This window comes from Ascidia mentula, chromosome 2, assembly GCF_947561715.1.
Source record: "Ascidia mentula chromosome 2, kaAscMent1.1, whole genome shotgun sequence".
In the NCBI taxonomy this organism is placed as follows: domain Eukaryota; kingdom Metazoa; phylum Chordata; class Ascidiacea; order Phlebobranchia; family Ascidiidae; genus Ascidia; species Ascidia mentula.
The window spans coordinates 5,969,016-5,986,003 of record NC_138567.1 but is presented as its reverse complement, the minus strand read 5'-3'; the positions used below and the strand labels follow the sequence as shown (position 1 = coordinate 5,986,003).

The following is a 16,988-nucleotide window of genomic DNA, read 5'->3' as shown; positions in this document are numbered from 1 at the left end:
ACGTGTTGTGCAAATAATAAACTACACAAGGAAGACTAAAACACACTATTTGTTAAACTGAGATTATATTTTCATTAGTTCATAGCCACTCCAACGTTTCTATAGTTACTAGCAGGGACCTGCAAGACGAGAGGTAAACGAGAAAGTCCCGGGAAAATGTTTGAATGAACCACTTCTCCTGTTTCCTGCTTAAATTATGATCTAACTCTGAATTCATAAGTTTTGAACGACTGTAACTATAAGTTGGTACGTGTGATAAAGATAATTTTAAAGGACCTCGATATTTTTTAATGTAGAAGCAGATTTAACGCCAAAAATCATTTGGACATCCCTTTTTACAAAAGATTTGTTTGGTTTCAGGACATTTAATTTTCTGATACTTATTTAAAGGGAAGCGGATCAAAGAACTACAGTTTCTACATAATTTTACATGAATATAAACAAAACAACAGTTAAAAGAGCACATTATAAATTACCGTGTGAACAAAACAAATCAAAATTGCGTATAATCACATAACATAAATAAAAAAACAGAACATTACATCGAAAATGATTGATTAGTAATGATGCAAAAGATATCAAATTTTCGACAACTGAAAGTTCGTCATTTGCAGTTGGAGTATGTGCTGAAATCATCCAAGTATTTCAAAACCACGGAGTAGCAACACTTGTAGAGCACCTTAAAATAAAAGTCATGCAATATAGTTTAACAGCGGTATATGAGGAAGTAGTTAAAACGTAATTACTTCCTCATCCAGCATGTTTGGTCTCATGTCTCGTAAATCTTTCACAGTTCGGAAAACGTCCACCCTTTGCTGAGTCTTCAGACGCTCAATTATTCTTGTCAGAGCAATAAAAGTACCAGTCCTCGTTCTGCCATTGCTGCAACAATATCAAATGTAATAGTGTGTAAAGATTTGTTTACTGTACTCTGGAAAACTGTGTGCAGTACCATCAAATTTCTACACGAAAACATAAAACACTTAAATGACTATACCGCAAATTTAAAGAGACAAAGAAGTAATGCGTTATGGCTAGTAGCGCAGTCAGCGTGACATTTTGGCGAGGTTTGAATGTTTTTCTAAAACTTTGAAAAGGATATGGGTCTTTCCACGTGGCTACGTTAATGGTTACAGGCTTTTCTTATTTCTTTTAGGCTTAAGGGTTTATTGATATATTCGTAAATATTTAGGTTTATGTTTACCTGCACATGACCAACACACAACGACAGTTCCTATCTCTCTTCATCGCTTGCACGGCTTCAATCACTTCAAAAAACTCCACTTCCTTTAGAGGTTTCTTAACTTCACTCCATCCCTTTACTTGTACCAATGTCATCAGAGTGTCAGTCTGAACGCAAGTGGTAAAAACCTTTAGGTGTTTTAAACTATATTTTACAATGATATTCACTTCAAATTTTGACATGACTTTTAAACATTAAAAAAGTGGCATTTTGCAAACGCATTTTACAAAACTTTCTTCATCATTAAATACAATCTACGTTTTAGTTTGTCAAACGTACGAAAGATTTTGATGAAGATGTAATCACAATTGTGGCTAATTTATACAAGTGACTTTCCGAAAGTTCTTCCACAATAAGAGTAACGTCGCCATATCGTAAAGGTTTATCTTGAGAAACCTAGAAAAAGTACAAAATATGTCATTTAATCCCCAAATGTTTTTTTGTTGTGTACCGGTTATACCTTCGCTGCCATGTTCAAATCCACAAACATACGCGTGCCATTCTGTACAGCCATTTTCCAAAATAACTCCATCTGGTCATTTGGTGGGGTTTGGGCAGCAATAAAACACTCAGAAGCGTCCATTTCCTGGCAAATAGTCCATGTATATTTGTGTTTTTTATATTTATCGCCAATATTTGTCAAAAACAACAATTTATATTATTACATGTATGAACGATGCATTGAAACTCCTTAGTCCGTCAATATCTTTATCCCAAATTCCGAGGGCAGTGTTTTTGTCTATATTTGTGTGTAAGAATAATGGTAGTCAATTCTAGAAAAACAGAGGCATAAAATAAACGTAATCATACAGGTGGTTAACTTCGGGTTTCCTTCAAGCCACTCCTCTCCGTATCGCCAATCGGACAAGATTTTGTACTCAGATTCTTGAATTCTTGTTCTGCAAACGGGCAAAAAGGCTCTTAAAGTACATCTACTAAAAGTTGCATGCACTAGAAGTGCAATGAGTTAACGACTTTAATTGTTGAACATTTATTTTTATTGGGTTCTTACAATTCATCAGAAGTCATTGACTGAAGTTCAATTACATCTCTGTCTGTTTCCATCTGTAGACCCTCTCTTTCCACTAACAACTTATACAGGAATATGTATTGTTTCTGTAGATCGAAAGCAAAATATTTATCACACCTTAAGTTTAATCACGCATTGGTTACGTACCCGGTTCTGGATCATATCTGTTCTGTTTGCCCTCATCCTTAGTACAGTCTGCGGGACGTCGACAGTTCCTTTGTCGTCCAACTCATCGAACAAAATATCCATGGCAATATAAGTTCCAGACCGACCAACACCAGCACTAAAAGAAAGCACGTGGCGATTGAGTCACGTTCGATGCAACATTACTTTACCCGAATTTTGTGTGGCAGCTAATATCCACAACACAAGCAGGAAAATGAAAAAAAAAACTTATTTTGTTTTTATACTGTATACTTAATAGCATTTCAGTTCGCTTGCTTGTCATGATAAAAACTAATAATTCTTATCTTCTGTTTTCTGTACCTGCAGTGAACAATTACAGGAGCTGAAGTCTTGTGTAAATCTTTCACCATCTTACGTAGGTAGATCATGTTTGTTGTAGTGACAGGAACTCCATGGTCTGGCCAGGTTGTGTATTGGAGTTGGGTAACGATACGTTTTTCCTGAAACAAGCCCATATGTATCTGAAACCCACAATGAATCCACATGTGCCGTACCTCTCCTTGGCATAAAATAAATTTTCGCATGTATATTCCACCTAAGAGAACTTCTTGGTCTGTTTGAATTCCATAATCAGCCGTTACTTCCAAATGTGATCCCACACTTGGCCAATATTGTTCGCACTTTGCCTGCAAACACGCATTTATAGTAGGTTAAGGAAATGAATCAGCAGGACAAACCGAATTAGTATATGGATCGTTTGTTAGTATTGAAGATTTTTGATATTTTTTGTTTTCCTTTTCTTACTTTCTTGCATATTCGTTTGTTTGTCAGGCAAACTCAGTCGGTCTAGGACTCTACAGGGACATTGTTGACAATTAAGTTTCTTAAGTTGATAAATAAGGTGTTTTGGAATGTATTTTCATCATCACAGATACTGCATGGTTTTACATTTTTCGTGTGTCGTGGTTTAATGGTTTGTCCCGGTGTCCCAGTCAACATACAGTGGTGTGCTGTTATTATGACGTCGATACCCAGTTGGTGGAACAACATGTGATACTGTCGTTGTTTTTGCAACAAAAACTTTTTGTGCCCACGCCCAGTGAGAGCGCTTCATATATTACTACACGTCTATGCATGGCATGAGATGATTTGTTGGTCGATTTTAGTGTCGACGAACTAGTTTATGTACACAAATGCCCGACAAAACCAGTATCTTATTACACTTATTTTTTGTAGGTGTTTGTGGCAAGAATTTATTATTTCGTTGTACTGATGGCAACCTACAAATATTCTGCTGGCAATTTCACCCGATTAGCAATTCCCTATTCCACGCAGTGCACTTTTATGCGCATATTTAGCTTTCTCTGCATATCTAGTTCGACGCAAATCTGGCGAAAGGACCAACCTTTCCCTTTTCTATCAGACCAGTGAGCATCACAATTATTGTTGAGTTTTCTTGCCAAACCATCAGCCAGAAATCATTGATCGTCTCCTGCTTAGGGCCTTGGGTAGCGATAAACTTCTTCTCGTTGCTGTACCCCGTTATATAAGCAGCGTTGATGTAATCGTTTTCTTCCCTTTCCACCAGTACTACTCGGGCATGGTCGTCTGTCAAAAAAGTTTGTATCAAACTGCAAATATGCTGTTTTGAGTCATTTATGTCTTACACGGGTAAATATTTTTGTATCGGTTTCGCGTGGCGTTTTCGGGAAGTTGCGAAACCGCATAAGGTTGTTGACTTTCTTTGCTTTGTTTTTGAAGAACCTGCACGAAAGAACGTGTGTTGATTTTACACCAACCTATGTAGAATTAACTGCCTTAGGCATCCAGCTACTGTCCAAACAAACTTATCCTATTCTTTAACTATAGAGCTGTGGAATGAAGCCAATGAAAGGCCTAATCAGTGAAACCCACGCATTACACAGTTTCCTGTGCGAATGGAGAAGGCTGTATGAAGTAAAGTAACCTTTAGGCCATTAAAGTTCGAAGATTATCTAGCCATATCATTTGATGGAGACGTTGGGTCTTTGTATATTTTCCGATTGTGCTATCGCTTCAAAAACAGATTTTAAAAACTACATCCCACCCTAAACTCTTCGTTAAACAAATGAAAATCCGCTGCAATGTTGGTCTCGTAAACTTTGAATAGTTTTTTCTGATTGTTGTTTTTGGAGGTGTCTGCGTCAACCGACAAATTTTGGTAAACTCCATTTGGCTGAACTGCATCTAAGCGGCAAGAAAATGTTTAAATCGTGCGTTAACTATTTTTTCTTTTATGTAATGTTTGTGTGCGTGTAATATTTTGCGGCATTGATAAAAGCTGCACCATTACTCATATTTATAATTCCTATTGGCCAAAGTGTTTTTCTGAAAAAGGCAGGGCCGTTTACATCAACACAGAATAATAGTAAATGACCAACATTACCTTCATTCCCACCAACTGCCGTAGGAGGTGTAAATTCTTTGGTTTCAGGTTTGCTTTGGTTTGATTTTCTACAAACATAATAGAGGCTTGCAACAGGGTTTCCATAATATTAAAAGCCCTTTTCAGTGAACCGAAGAAGGAATGATTAAAACGCATTAAAAAATTACATTTGAAGTACCAATTCTGCAAATGCTTATGATGCGTAACTGTTACAAGATTCCTTCATAAGTATTCATAACCGTACCTTCGTTTATACCAAAATCCGATACAGATTGCTGCCACAACGGCAATAATCACCAAAATAACACAAAGTATCAGGACTGTGTTGTTGTTGTTGTTTCTCCCGTTGTTATTGTTGTTGTTGCTGCCTTTGTTGTTGTCGTCGTTGTTGTTGTTGTTGCCAGTAGCGTTGTAACTTCCTGTCGGGCACAGTTACATTTAAACATTAAATCACCTCTCCATTTTGTTACCGTTCTGAAAGCAGCTTTCTGGGGGAATCCCTGAAGTCGACACCTCCAGAAATGTAGAAACATTAGTATTTGCGCAACCCGAAAGAAACGCTGATACCTATTAATGACATCGTTTAATGACTTTTTTGATAATTTCAAAGATGTTTGTGATTCTGCTGCAAAAATCTGTCTCAGTTTCACTACATTGTTCTTCTTTTACCGACATAAAATATAAGAAAAATTACTAACTTTTACACTGTAGTTCGTTGACATGTTTAAGTTTTCAATCTGAACGGATAGATTCGCATAAGGCAAGAGAAAAGTTTGTTGTGATTGAACCAAGTTAACCTCCACCTGGAAAAAGAGACGAAAAAGAAAGTCCGAATGCAGAGTGTGTTTGGTTGGAAAAATCTTTTAACAAAAAAACTCGTTATATAGATCAACGGATGATTCACCAACATTCACAATTTCGCAAAACACGTTATGCTGGTTACTTCACTGTCACGAACCAAGTTACCTGAGCCGAAAGATTTTGATTCTCAATAAATTGATCCAGTCCAGTCCATCTTATAGCAACAATGGATGAGTTGCATGGATATTTTTCCACAGTAGCAATAACTGCAAGCACAGGTGCAATGAATTAAAACAATATAAACTGTAGATACATAGACGTAAAACTACGCCAAAATTTGAGACAAACTGGAACAACTCAAAAAAAATATTTTCAAATGTCACTAACATTACTTGCTTTTTACATAGTAGCATTACCGTGATACTTACGTTTAAATTGGCAGGCGTAGTAAGCTGGTTGTCCAACACAATCAACACTCGATTTCTCCCAACCATCTCCATAATGGAGCGCCCCCTGTTGGCAGGATGTAGCGTTGGAAACAGAATAGTTTGCAGGGGATCCATCGATCCAAAACCAACCACCAAGTTGGAAATTGTAACGAGCACCGATAATAACATTAATATCTTAAAACGAAGATAACAAGATTGTTATTTCTAATGAATGGTTACGACTTTAACGAAGCTTATCTCAACCTAGAGTAAATGTGGATTGTCGAGACTGATTAAAGGTGCCGTAGGGATGGTTAACAGTTCGTAGCATTGTAGAATAGATGTTGTTTTCGTACACGTATATTTCTTTGTATCCCGGTTGAAGTGTTTTTGAAGCAAACAAGGAAAATTGTAAATGCCATCCTGTAATCAGAAAATGTTAACGTGGTGTTAAGTTTGTTCAAGGTAATGAAATAAATGTTTCTTATGTTACAACTTAATACGGCTAACTGGTAAGTCAATTTTCTTTAGAAAAAGATTTAACAAAATGTTCGGATTATGTGCAAACTACAGCAAAATGTGTACCATGCCCGTCACAGTTATTGCCAACTACCACTCTCCATTTTCTTCTGTCCCCTTTATGTGCGTCGCAGAAAAATATTTCTTCCTCATTTCCATCATGGCTTCTAAATGACAAAGTTATCGCAGTTCTTAAGACAGCGATGAGCTTTTAGTGTTTGTGCTTTATTTTTTTACGTTGTTTTTACAGACACTAAAAATGCTTCATAGCGAAATATATTTGTCTCACATGAAACATATTAACCCAGAAAACATATTTTCCCATAAGGATGGAAATCGTTACAACTATGGGTTGGGAATGGGGAATAATTCCCGAAATCGGTTATCAGGAACCTTCAGGTAGGTTCAGATTTTCCCAAACGTTGTCATATAATACTAGCTGCCTTAACAAGTTACCTTGTGAAGAAATCTATGTACCAAAGTACACCAAGTTGTTTTGCACTTTTCCAGTAACTGACGTTAGTTGAAGTTGAAGAGTTTTGAAATCTGAATGTCTCCCCGCCCACAAAATCATAGAATATCCAAAGTCGTGTTGAACCTGAAATGTCTTTGTTGACAAGTTGTTTGTTTATGAGGTAGAAAATTCGTACACCTTTGGTATATTGTTTGTTCATTAATTGAATTAATAACTCGTTGATATATAGGTCTTCGGTCATGGTTAGATTTCCACCAAGCAACGAACATTTCTCTTGTGCGGTGTTCGCATCAACAAGATCATCGGACAAAGTTAATATGGTGTCATTGAATGATGATGATATGAGGCCGCAATCTAAACACCGGTAAACGCAATGTCTTGTTGGTCCTTTTGATTAACATTTAATGTCTTTAAAGGCTTACCGTTTGTTGCCATTGACACTTCCACATTTTGTATAATGAGTAGAACTGACACAAACTTGGTGAACATTGCGTATTGGAAACAATTTCATCTACATTTGGTATTTCATAATTTACTTATTTGACATAAAACTTGCATTCGTTTTTACTAGCGTTTATGAAACATATCGTATAACACGAATTTGTACTTCGTACTGTATTAGAGGTGTGAAAACAACTGTTTCTGACAGTAAAATAATGGATTTGATACAATGACATCTTTATGTACCTCAAATCATCTAAATTTTTCATTTAAAGTTTTATATATCCAAACTGAGGGCATTTTTTGCCTTTGTTATGAGTAACTAATGTTGACTGATATTTTAAAACTAACACGAGTGTTTCAAAGTTTTTTCCTTACTGCTTAGCTACTAGCTCCATGCAAGACTTTCTTATCTAAATGTTTCTTTAGTTGTGCTTACTGGTCGGGAAATCGCAGTTCCGTTTACGCCTGCGCAAAAATAATATAGGCCTACCAGCAACTGACTGTATCAACAATTTCTGAAATGGCGCTGGGTTTTGATAACAACGATAGGTTTGTATGTACAGACCACCTCGGTATACAAGTTACATCCAACAAAATATATAACGTTCAATGTCTGGACAAGACTAATTTAGAATATAAAACAACGAAACGGAGCGAAGGTTTGGCGTCAAAATGTGTAGTAGGTTTATTTCACATGAGTTGCTAAACATTACAACTTAAGCATTGCGTTGTGATTTGCTGCAGCGACTCACATGAATATTTTTTCACTCACGCTTTGGGATGAACACTCGTTTTACATAGGTTGCTACATCAAATCACAACACTATGCACTGCATGATAATAATTTGAAAGGAAAGGAATTGTTATCATAGATTTCGAAACATGGAAATCTTACAGTAAAGCTTTGAAAACACAGACACATGTTTTCTTTGTTTCCTGTCCGAATAAACACCACGAGCCAAACACACCTGACAGTGAAGACATTATATTAAACCGCACGTAAATAATCATCTTGGGTACATGAGGTTTCAATTTACTTTATGCTTAACACAAGGACATTGAAGAAATTCTACGTCAAACTGCACAGAATGGAAAAAAACTTTACAAACGAAAAAGTAAAACACATTGGAGAAGATTTCCAAACTGTTGCCACCTGTGTGTCGGGTGACAACCTAAAGTTGGGTCTTAGTGATACTTAGGAATTGACGAACAGTTCCTTTTCGACCAGTACATTTGTTATGTTTCCTACCTGATGCAAAAACTACGCCACTATTTATTATATTAAGATTAGTCAGATGATGATATATACACTTCCAACGCACATGAGTATACAGAGTCAAAACGCAAAGCTTATTGAAAACGAAGTAGACTAGAACAGAATGAGTTACACGAGAAATCATACATCTTATATTAACTGAAGAGAGACGAGGCGACTTATTTTTAGTGAAATGAAGGGTTGTCCAAAGACTAGCGGTTGGCACACCGTAAAAAACAAAACAATTTAAAAAAAAAAAAAACAATTTAATATCACATTGGAAACGAGATCGAATCGCGTGAGAAAAAAAGTAATCGTTTCTTTGCACTTTGAAACGAGACGCGTTGAACAAATGCGCATACCCATGTAATGCCTTATTTCAATGGGATAAAGAGAACGATAATGACCTAATCTGACCGTTTTTGTGACCAATGTTATTATATCCTGAATTCATGTTTGGACGTAAACTAAAATTGGTCACAAAAATCCATCCTTTGAAGAAAGCTGTTACGTCACTTCATACTTTCATTCACGTGATTTTGTTGGCAAGAGGAAGGTTGGACGTTGTCATACGTAATCTGGCCAGTTGTTTGATGTTCTGTCAAGTATTGTATATGATTACACAGTTACAGCTATTAAAATAAAAATCTACCTACCGTTTGGCGAAAGCTGGCCTTCCACTTTTGATGCTGGGTTGTGTGATATATTGTTATGGAAAGATTTTTCTAAAGAGCCAGATTGATTTATTGTTTGTTGAAAATTAATTGGTTTGAACATGTCGTGTCTGGTTGTATTTAAGTCCGACATAACATTTTAATAAAAATAGACCAACCAAACTACACGTTTCAGGTTGTTGACTGCTCTGAATGCTCTACTTAATAAACAATATAAGCACGTCGCAATGCCAAGACAAATGACACTTGTTATTTAATTGTAAGTTGATTACCTATTTACAATACGCATTACATTGTAAGTTAATGTGCACTCAGTCGCATTCACCTTCGTTTATAGAACAATAGACCAAACACAAGGTGTAGTATAAGGCTTATTTCCCAAGGTGTGCTTAACATGACAACGTAAAACATGTTGTTGTGGCGACCTCGTTGAACGGGCCACAAACTGCGTGCACCGAAGCGTGCAGAGTGCTCTTTTGCATGAATTTTTCGCCATCTAAAATTCGCTTTGCCTCTTTTCTGAAGTGCTTACAAATATAGCCGCAACCGCTTTAGTGTTGTGTGTAGTGTTTGGTGTTGTGTTTTTTAGTGTACCGCTTTCGACTCCCGTAAATATTTTATATCCCACGCTTGGTTGTGAGATGAACACACAGGTTAAACGTTTAAGAAGCATGAGGGCAAATGCCATATTTAATCCACAACAAAGCGTGAGTTTTGAAATATTGAGGCTGGTTACTGCAACAAATCACAACGCCATGAGCAGAACTATAATACTTTAATGCGACTGGAAGCAGAATTTAAACAAACACGAAAAACAAAGCTTTGCGCCAATAAAATGTTATTTCCAAACGATGATATTTTGCTGTCGCTGGACTTGGCGTTGAGTCGTGTACTGGGACTAAATTAGGCCTATAAATTACATTGACCCAGCCTAGTTCTGCTCCCAGTCCGAATAAACACCTCGAGTCAAACACAACTAACAGTAAATGTTTTTTATTGTACAGCCAGAAAATGATCATCTTGGATATATGAAGGTTGAAATCAAATTTTTTAATTACAAACAAAATGACATTGAAGAAATTCTGCTCAAAACTGCGCAGAATGGAAAACATTACAAATATTGAACGTATTGGAAAATATTAAAAAAATGGTTGTTTAGAATTTATCACCATATCCTTGACTGATGTTCGAAAAATTTAAATCCATCCCGTAAAGAAAGCTGTTACGTCACTTCATACTTTCGTACGCGTGATTTGGTTGATGAGAGGAAGGGGGGACGTTGTCATACGTAATCTGGTCAGTTGTTTGATGCTCTGTCAAGTGCATTTTACATTCACATAGTTTAACGGTAATTGAAAAACAAACCTCGCTACTAACTGTTTGATGAAAGGTTGCCTTCCTCTTCTGTTACTATCTGATGTGATACATTGGCAAGGTGAGATTTTCCTGGATCGCCTAATGGATTTTTTGATTGTTCCAAAATGGTTAGTTTGGACATGTCGTACCTGTTTGTATTTTAATCCGTCATAACATTTACAAGTGCGTGGATACATGTTTTTGTTAAAACTAAACAAACCAAACAACCAACGTGGCGTTCTTTGATGTACCACAACTTCTAATTAAGAAATAGGACGTACACATCGCACAACGAAGGGAAATGAAACATGTCATGCGATTCTAATTACCCTTTACATCGTACGTAAAATGTGTAAATAGTCGCATTCACCTTCGCTTATAGAACAATAGACCAAATACAAGGATCGATGCGAGAACAAGCATAGCCGAAATCACTCCAATTAGTAAACTGGGAATATAGTTTTCGATATTGTTACTGTTGGACTCGGGAAATCCGTTTGATGTTGTTACTGCAAGAAATATTAATTCCTAATTAACAAACGCTTGTATACTTAATCGTCATTTTACTGCTCTGGTTGAAGTGAGCCGTTGGGGGAATGCCCGATGTTGTTACCGACACGAATGTCGTGACGTTTTCTTGCACGCAGCCAGAAAGAAACGCTGACACCTATTGAGAATAAAGTGACTGACATTTATATGCTTAGACATGTTTGAAATTGTATGTGAAACAAGAGAGATTGTGTTTTCGTTTGTCTCTTATTAGACACGGCAATACTATATGCTCTTCAATACCAACCCGAAAAGTGTAATTTGTTGAGTAATGCAGGTTTGTTAATTGAATTGATGCGTTTTCGTAAGGCACGTAAACTGAGTGGCTTAATTCCAATACAGTGATTTCTACCTAAAATGATATCAAGTCTGGAAAATGTAAATTATTGAGGAATCATGTCGGTCAAGTTTACCTTAGCAGAAAGGTTATGATTCCTGACAAGCGATGTCAATCCATTCCAGCTAATCACAACAAGAGGGGAATTGCCTGCGACTTTCGTCACTGATGCAACAACTAAAAAGTATTTAAGTTGAACTGACGTTACATATGTTGAGGATTTTAAAATTGGTATATGCTCAGTTAAAATGGGAAGATGTGCTTTTACCAAACAATATATTAAACCAATATTTTACATTGATTACCAAAGCGTTATTTAGCTTAGAAAAACTTGTTTTGTGCAACAAAATAACACCCTTAATTTAAAAAAGTTTTGCATAGCAACAAGAGTCGGAGCGAGATCCGAAAAATCAAGCTCCTGGTAAACTTGTATCTCACGACGATGGACTAACCAGATTCACAACCCAGGCATTGCAGTTTAGCTGAGTCAGCCAGTTCTTCTCGACAAGCCTGAGCGAGATCTGAAACATTTTAGGCTGCGAAACCTGTAAACTGATCGCGATACTTTAGCTGTGATCTACAAGTGAGGAGATGCGCAGTGGGGCGATCCTGCCAATCATGCCATTGCATGAAATATTACTGCGTTATTTTATGTTTTGTTACCTATTTGTGGATGATACATCACTTTGCTACATAATAAAATCTTTAATAACACAAAATTTAGGTAATTTTTACACACTTTGTTACATACTAACATTTAATTTGACAGGCGTAGTAAGCTGGTTGTCCAACGCAATTAACAGTCGATTTCTCCCAACCATCTCCATAATAGAGCGTCCCCTGCTGGCAGGATGTAACGTTGGAAACAGAATAGTTTACAGGAGATCCGTCGGTCCAAAACCAACCACCAAGTTGGGAATTGTAACGAGCCCCGATCATAACATTGATGTCTGTGAACAATAAATAAATCTTATTCGTGATTTTTCAAACGAGTTAAAATGTTACCCGGGATAAATGCAGATCTACGGAAATTAACAAACGTTCTGTATGAGCTGTTGACATTTCTTATCATTTGATATCCCTTGGTTTCACTTTCATATAAATATATTTGCTTAAATCCTGCTTGTTGTTTTTCTGAAGCAAACAAAGAAAAGCGCAATACCCAACCTGAAACAATGCACAAAAAGTAACGTTTTACAATCACGTATACAAACAACATGCCTTATATTGGAACATTACGTTAGAGTAGTAGTAACGTTTACTCACCACCCCCATCGCAATTCTTGCCCACACCCAATCCCCATTTTTTTCTTGGCCACGTAGGTGCTTCGCAGAAAAAAACTTCGATTGGACTCATTGGTGTTTTCCTAAAGAACACAAACAATTACATGGACGGAATTTTACGGATACTTTTTATATCCAGGAAGAACTAACAAAGTAGTTGATCACTAAATGTGTAAAAATATTCCCTACATTGTTATTGTTTTGACATTTACCTTGTAGATAAATCCAGGTACCAGAGAACTGGAGGTCCAAGTTTTTTCGCACTTTTCCAGTAACTAACCTCGATCGGAGTTTTTTGAAATCTAAACCTTTCCTCGTCCACAAAGTCGTAGAAAGTCCAAACTCGTGTTAAACCTTATACATTTACACTGTTGGTTTGTACAAATGTATTGATACGGCTTCCATTTAAATAGGCTCTCACAGCGTACCTGATGTATATTTATCTGTCATTTATCGAATTAATAACTCGTTGATATTCTGGTCATCAGTCATGGTTAGATTTCCACCAAGCAAAGAACATTTCTCTTGTCCAGTGTTCGCATCAACAAGATCATCGGACAAAGTTAATATGGTGTCATTGAATGCTGTTGACACGAGGCCGCAATCTAAAAAAAGATGAACGCAATTACTTGTTGGTCCTTTTTATCGAATTTTATTGTCTTTTAAGGCTCACCGTTTCTTGCCATTGACATCCCCACATTTTCTAAAACGAGCAGAACAGACACAAACTTGGTGAACATTGTGTACAATATATATCTACATTTGGTAGTTCTACTTAACATTTAAGGTACTGTAAAACTTGCATTCGTTCTTACAAATGATATAATCAAACAAACTTGTCATACCCACTTGCACGTTGTACTTTGTATGCAGGTTTAAAAGTAACAACTACTTACAGTAGAGCAGTGGATTTGGTGAAGGTAATTTTAAGCAGATTTAATTTATTTAAATGTTTGTTTTTGAATGCTGCATGTCCAAACTGATATTAGTTCTGCTGCTTTATGTCGCGTTTCACAGATTTTGCCAAACCTACGTTGCAACTAGTAGGAGTGTTTCAAAACTACTGCTATACTGCTTAGCTACCCGCTCAGTGCAAAACTTTCTTATCTAAATGTTTCATACGTTTTGCCGGATGGGCGGGAAATCGCGGTTCCGTTTGCGCCTGCGCAAAAATAACACACTATCAATTGGCTGCTTTAACAACTTCTCAACTGGCGCTGAGTTTTAATAAATACGATACGTTTATACTTACAGACTACCTCGTTATACTGGTTTAATGCAACCAAAGACACAACGCTCATACATCAAGACTCAGTAACTCCCCTTCCGAAGTTAAAGTTTAAGCGCAACGCTTAACGGGTTACAAGAGTTTTCACGGTGCATGTTCCATAAAAAAGCGTGGGATTTAAAATATATTCACATAGGTTACTGCAGCAAATCACAACACTATGCGCTGCTTTGTAATAATTGGGAAGTTTAGAGAACTTGCACAAAGACAGAAACCAAAGATATTCGTCAAATAGGAAGTAATTTTCAAATGATGATGTTGTTGTTGTTGTCAGTGATTTCGGTGTGACACTGAATTTACTAGGCTTAAATTAGGCCTGGTACAACTTTTGTCCCAATAAACTCGTTCAAACAAAATTGGTACTTATTCTTCCTTTGTTCCCTGTCTAAGTGAACACCACGAGCCAAACGCATCTTACAGCACTTTCTGATCTGAAGGTTTCTTACGCTTTTGCTCAATGGACGGGAAATTGCCGATGCGTTTACGCCTGCGCAAAAATAACATACTATCAACTGACTTCTTAATCAACGGACAAACTGGTTATATTGGTTTAACTCAGCAAAACATACAGTTTACCGTCTAGACAAGATTAGCTCTAAAGTGCACTTCAAGCGCAGCACCGAAACGAAGTTCAAAATGTGTGGTATGGGGCTTGTTTTCCAAGGTTTGCTAAACAATACAACATGAAACATGTTGTTGTGGCGAACTCGTTAAATGGGCCACAAACTGTGTGCACCGAAGCGTGCAGTGTGTCTTTACGCATTAATTTTTGGCCGGTTAAAACCATCTGTGAGCGTGCGTTGTTGTCTCTTTTCTGAAGTGCTTACAAAAAAGCTGCAATCGCTTTATTGTTGTAATTCCACGCAGCGACTCACGTGAATATTTTATATCCCACGCTTCGTTGTGGGATGGAAACACGGGTTAAATGTTTAAGAAGCATAACTTTTTGAATCAGCACCATTGACTCATGTTAGGTATTCATGATCTTTACCAAAATTATTTTATATTTTACGAACGCCGTGCGTAACCTCTAATCTAAATTATTATTCGACAAAAGCCATATTTAATCCATAACAAAGCGTGTGGTTTGAAATATTCAGGCTGGTCACTGCAACAAATCACAACGCCATGAGCAGAACTATAATACTTTAATGCGACTGGAAGTAGAACTTGCACAAACACGAAAAACAATGAAATGTTATTTCCAAACGATGATATTTTGCTGTCGGTTAACTTGGTAGGGCGGTGGTGAGTCGCGATTGTGACTAAATTAGGCCTAAGAATTACATTGAGCCATCCTCCTTCTGCTTCCAGTCCCAACTAAACACCTCAAAAAAATCACATCCAACAGTAAATGTTTTTGATTATACAGCCAGAAAATGATCATCTTGTATATATGAAGGTTAAAATCAAATCTTTTATTTGCAAACAAAATGGCATTGAAGAAATCCTGCTCAAAACTGCGCAGAATGGAAAACATTACAAATACTAAACGTATTGGAAAAGATTTATAAATCTAAAATGGTTCTTTAGAATTTATCACCATATCCTTGACTGAGTTTCGAAAAATTTAAATCCATCCTGTAAAGAAAGCTGTTACGTCACTTCATACTCTCGTACGCGTGATTTGGTTGATGAGAGGAAGGTGGGACATTGTCATACGTAATCTGGTCAGTTGTTCGATGCTCTGTCAAGCGCGTTTAACATTCTCATAGTTTAATGGCAATTAAAAAATAAACCTCGCTACTAACTGTTTGATGAAAGATAGCCTTCCTCTTCCGTTACTCGCTGATGTGATTCATTGGCAAGGTCTGCTGTTTTTGGACAGCATGATTGATTTTTTGCTTGTTCCAAAATGGTTAGTTTGGACATGTCGTATCTGTATTTGAATCCGTCAAAACGTTTACAAGTTCGCGGATAAATGTTTTTATTAAAACCAAACAACCAACGTGGCGTTCTTTGATGAACCAAAACTTCTAATTAGGAAATAGGACTTACACATCGCATAACGAAGCGAAATGAAACATGCCATGCGATTCTAATTACCCTTTATATCGTAGGTAAAATGTGTAATCAGTCGCATTCACCTTCGTTTATAGAACAATAGACCAAATACTAGGATGGCTGCGAGAACAATCAGAGCCGAAATCACTCCAATTATCAAACCGGGAATATAGTTTTCGACATTGTTAGTGTTGGATTTGGAGAATCCGGTTGATGTTGTTACTGCAAGAAATATTAATTCTTAATTAACAAACGCTTGTATACTTAATCGTCATTTTACTGCTCTGGTTGAAGTGAGTCGTTGTGGGAATGCCCGATGTTGTTACTGACACGAATGTCGTGACGTTTTTTTGCACGCAGCCAGAAACCAACGCTGACACCTATTGATAACAATAAAGCGACGGATATTTATATGATTTCACATGAATAAAATTGTTGATGAAACAAGAGAGAATTTGCTTTCGTTTGCCTCTTATTAGACACGGCAATACTACATGCTCTTCAATACCAACCCGAAAAGTGTAGTTTGTTGAGTAGTTCAGGTTTGTTAATTGAACTGATGCGTTTTCGTACGGCACGTAAACAGAGTGCATTAATTCCAACACAGTGATTTCTACCTAAAAATATATCAAGTCTGGGAAATGTACATTACTGGGAAATTATGCATGTCAAGGTTACCTTAGCAGAAAGGTTATGATTCCTGACAAGCGATGTCAATCCATTCCAGCTAATAACAACAAGAGGGGAATT

General features: G+C 36.9%; 2 protein-coding genes across 2 annotated transcripts; both read right to left on the bottom strand.

Annotated features, from left to right (window-relative positions):
- Window positions 1-482: 482 nt before the first annotated feature.
- Window positions 483-5,621, bottom strand: LOC145890515 (receptor-type tyrosine-protein phosphatase alpha-like). Its single transcript, XM_082981616.1, has 18 exons — window positions 5,523-5,621; window positions 5,295-5,391; window positions 5,069-5,243; window positions 4,825-4,892; window positions 4,486-4,625; window positions 4,067-4,163; window positions 3,805-4,007; window positions 2,954-3,085; window positions 2,760-2,899; window positions 2,421-2,556; window positions 2,256-2,359; window positions 2,054-2,142; window positions 1,909-1,982; window positions 1,704-1,829; window positions 1,523-1,639; window positions 1,205-1,350; window positions 747-882; window positions 483-679 (listed from the first exon to the last, which is right to left on the bottom strand). Exons 1-18 carry the CDS (start codon window positions 5,544-5,546, stop codon window positions 605-607), a joined length of 2,079 nt encoding a protein of 692 aa, XP_082837742.1. The 5' UTR covers window positions 5,547-5,621; the 3' UTR covers window positions 483-604.
- Window positions 5,622-5,763: 142 nt separating this feature from the next.
- On the bottom strand, window positions 5,764-7,536 carry LOC145889978 (uncharacterized). Its single transcript, XM_082981026.1, has 7 exons — window positions 7,470-7,536; window positions 7,225-7,401; window positions 7,029-7,170; window positions 6,639-6,739; window positions 6,318-6,476; window positions 6,054-6,248; window positions 5,764-5,891 (listed from the first exon to the last, which is right to left on the bottom strand). Exons 1-7 carry the CDS (start codon window positions 7,534-7,536, stop codon window positions 5,764-5,766), a joined length of 969 nt encoding a protein of 322 aa, XP_082837152.1.
- Between the last annotated feature and the right edge of the window lie 9,452 nt (window positions 7,537-16,988).

Excerpts from the sequence above, each read along its gene's own strand:
- LOC145890515 (XM_082981616.1), bottom strand. The coding sequence starts at position 5,546 with ATGTCAACGAACTACAGTGTAAAA. Across the intron at positions 5,244-5,294 it reads AGAAAGCTGCTTTCAGAACG|GAAGTTACAACGCTACTGGC; the intron begins GTAACAAAATGG and ends TGTGCCCGACAG. Across the intron at positions 2,143-2,255 it reads TCAATGACTTCTGATGAATT|AACAAGAATTCAAGAATCTG; the intron begins GTAAGAACCCAA and ends GCCCGTTTGCAG.
- LOC145889978 (XM_082981026.1), bottom strand. The coding sequence starts at position 7,536 with ATGTTCACCAAGTTTGTGTCAGTTCTACTCATTATACAAAATGTGGAA. Across the intron at positions 7,171-7,224 it reads GAACAAACAATATACCAAAG|GTTCAACACGACTTTGGATA; the intron begins GTGTACGAATTT and ends AAGACATTTCAG. Across the intron at positions 6,740-7,028 it reads TACATAGATTTCTTCACAAG|AAGCCATGATGGAAATGAGG; the intron begins GTAACTTGTTAA and ends TTTGTCATTTAG.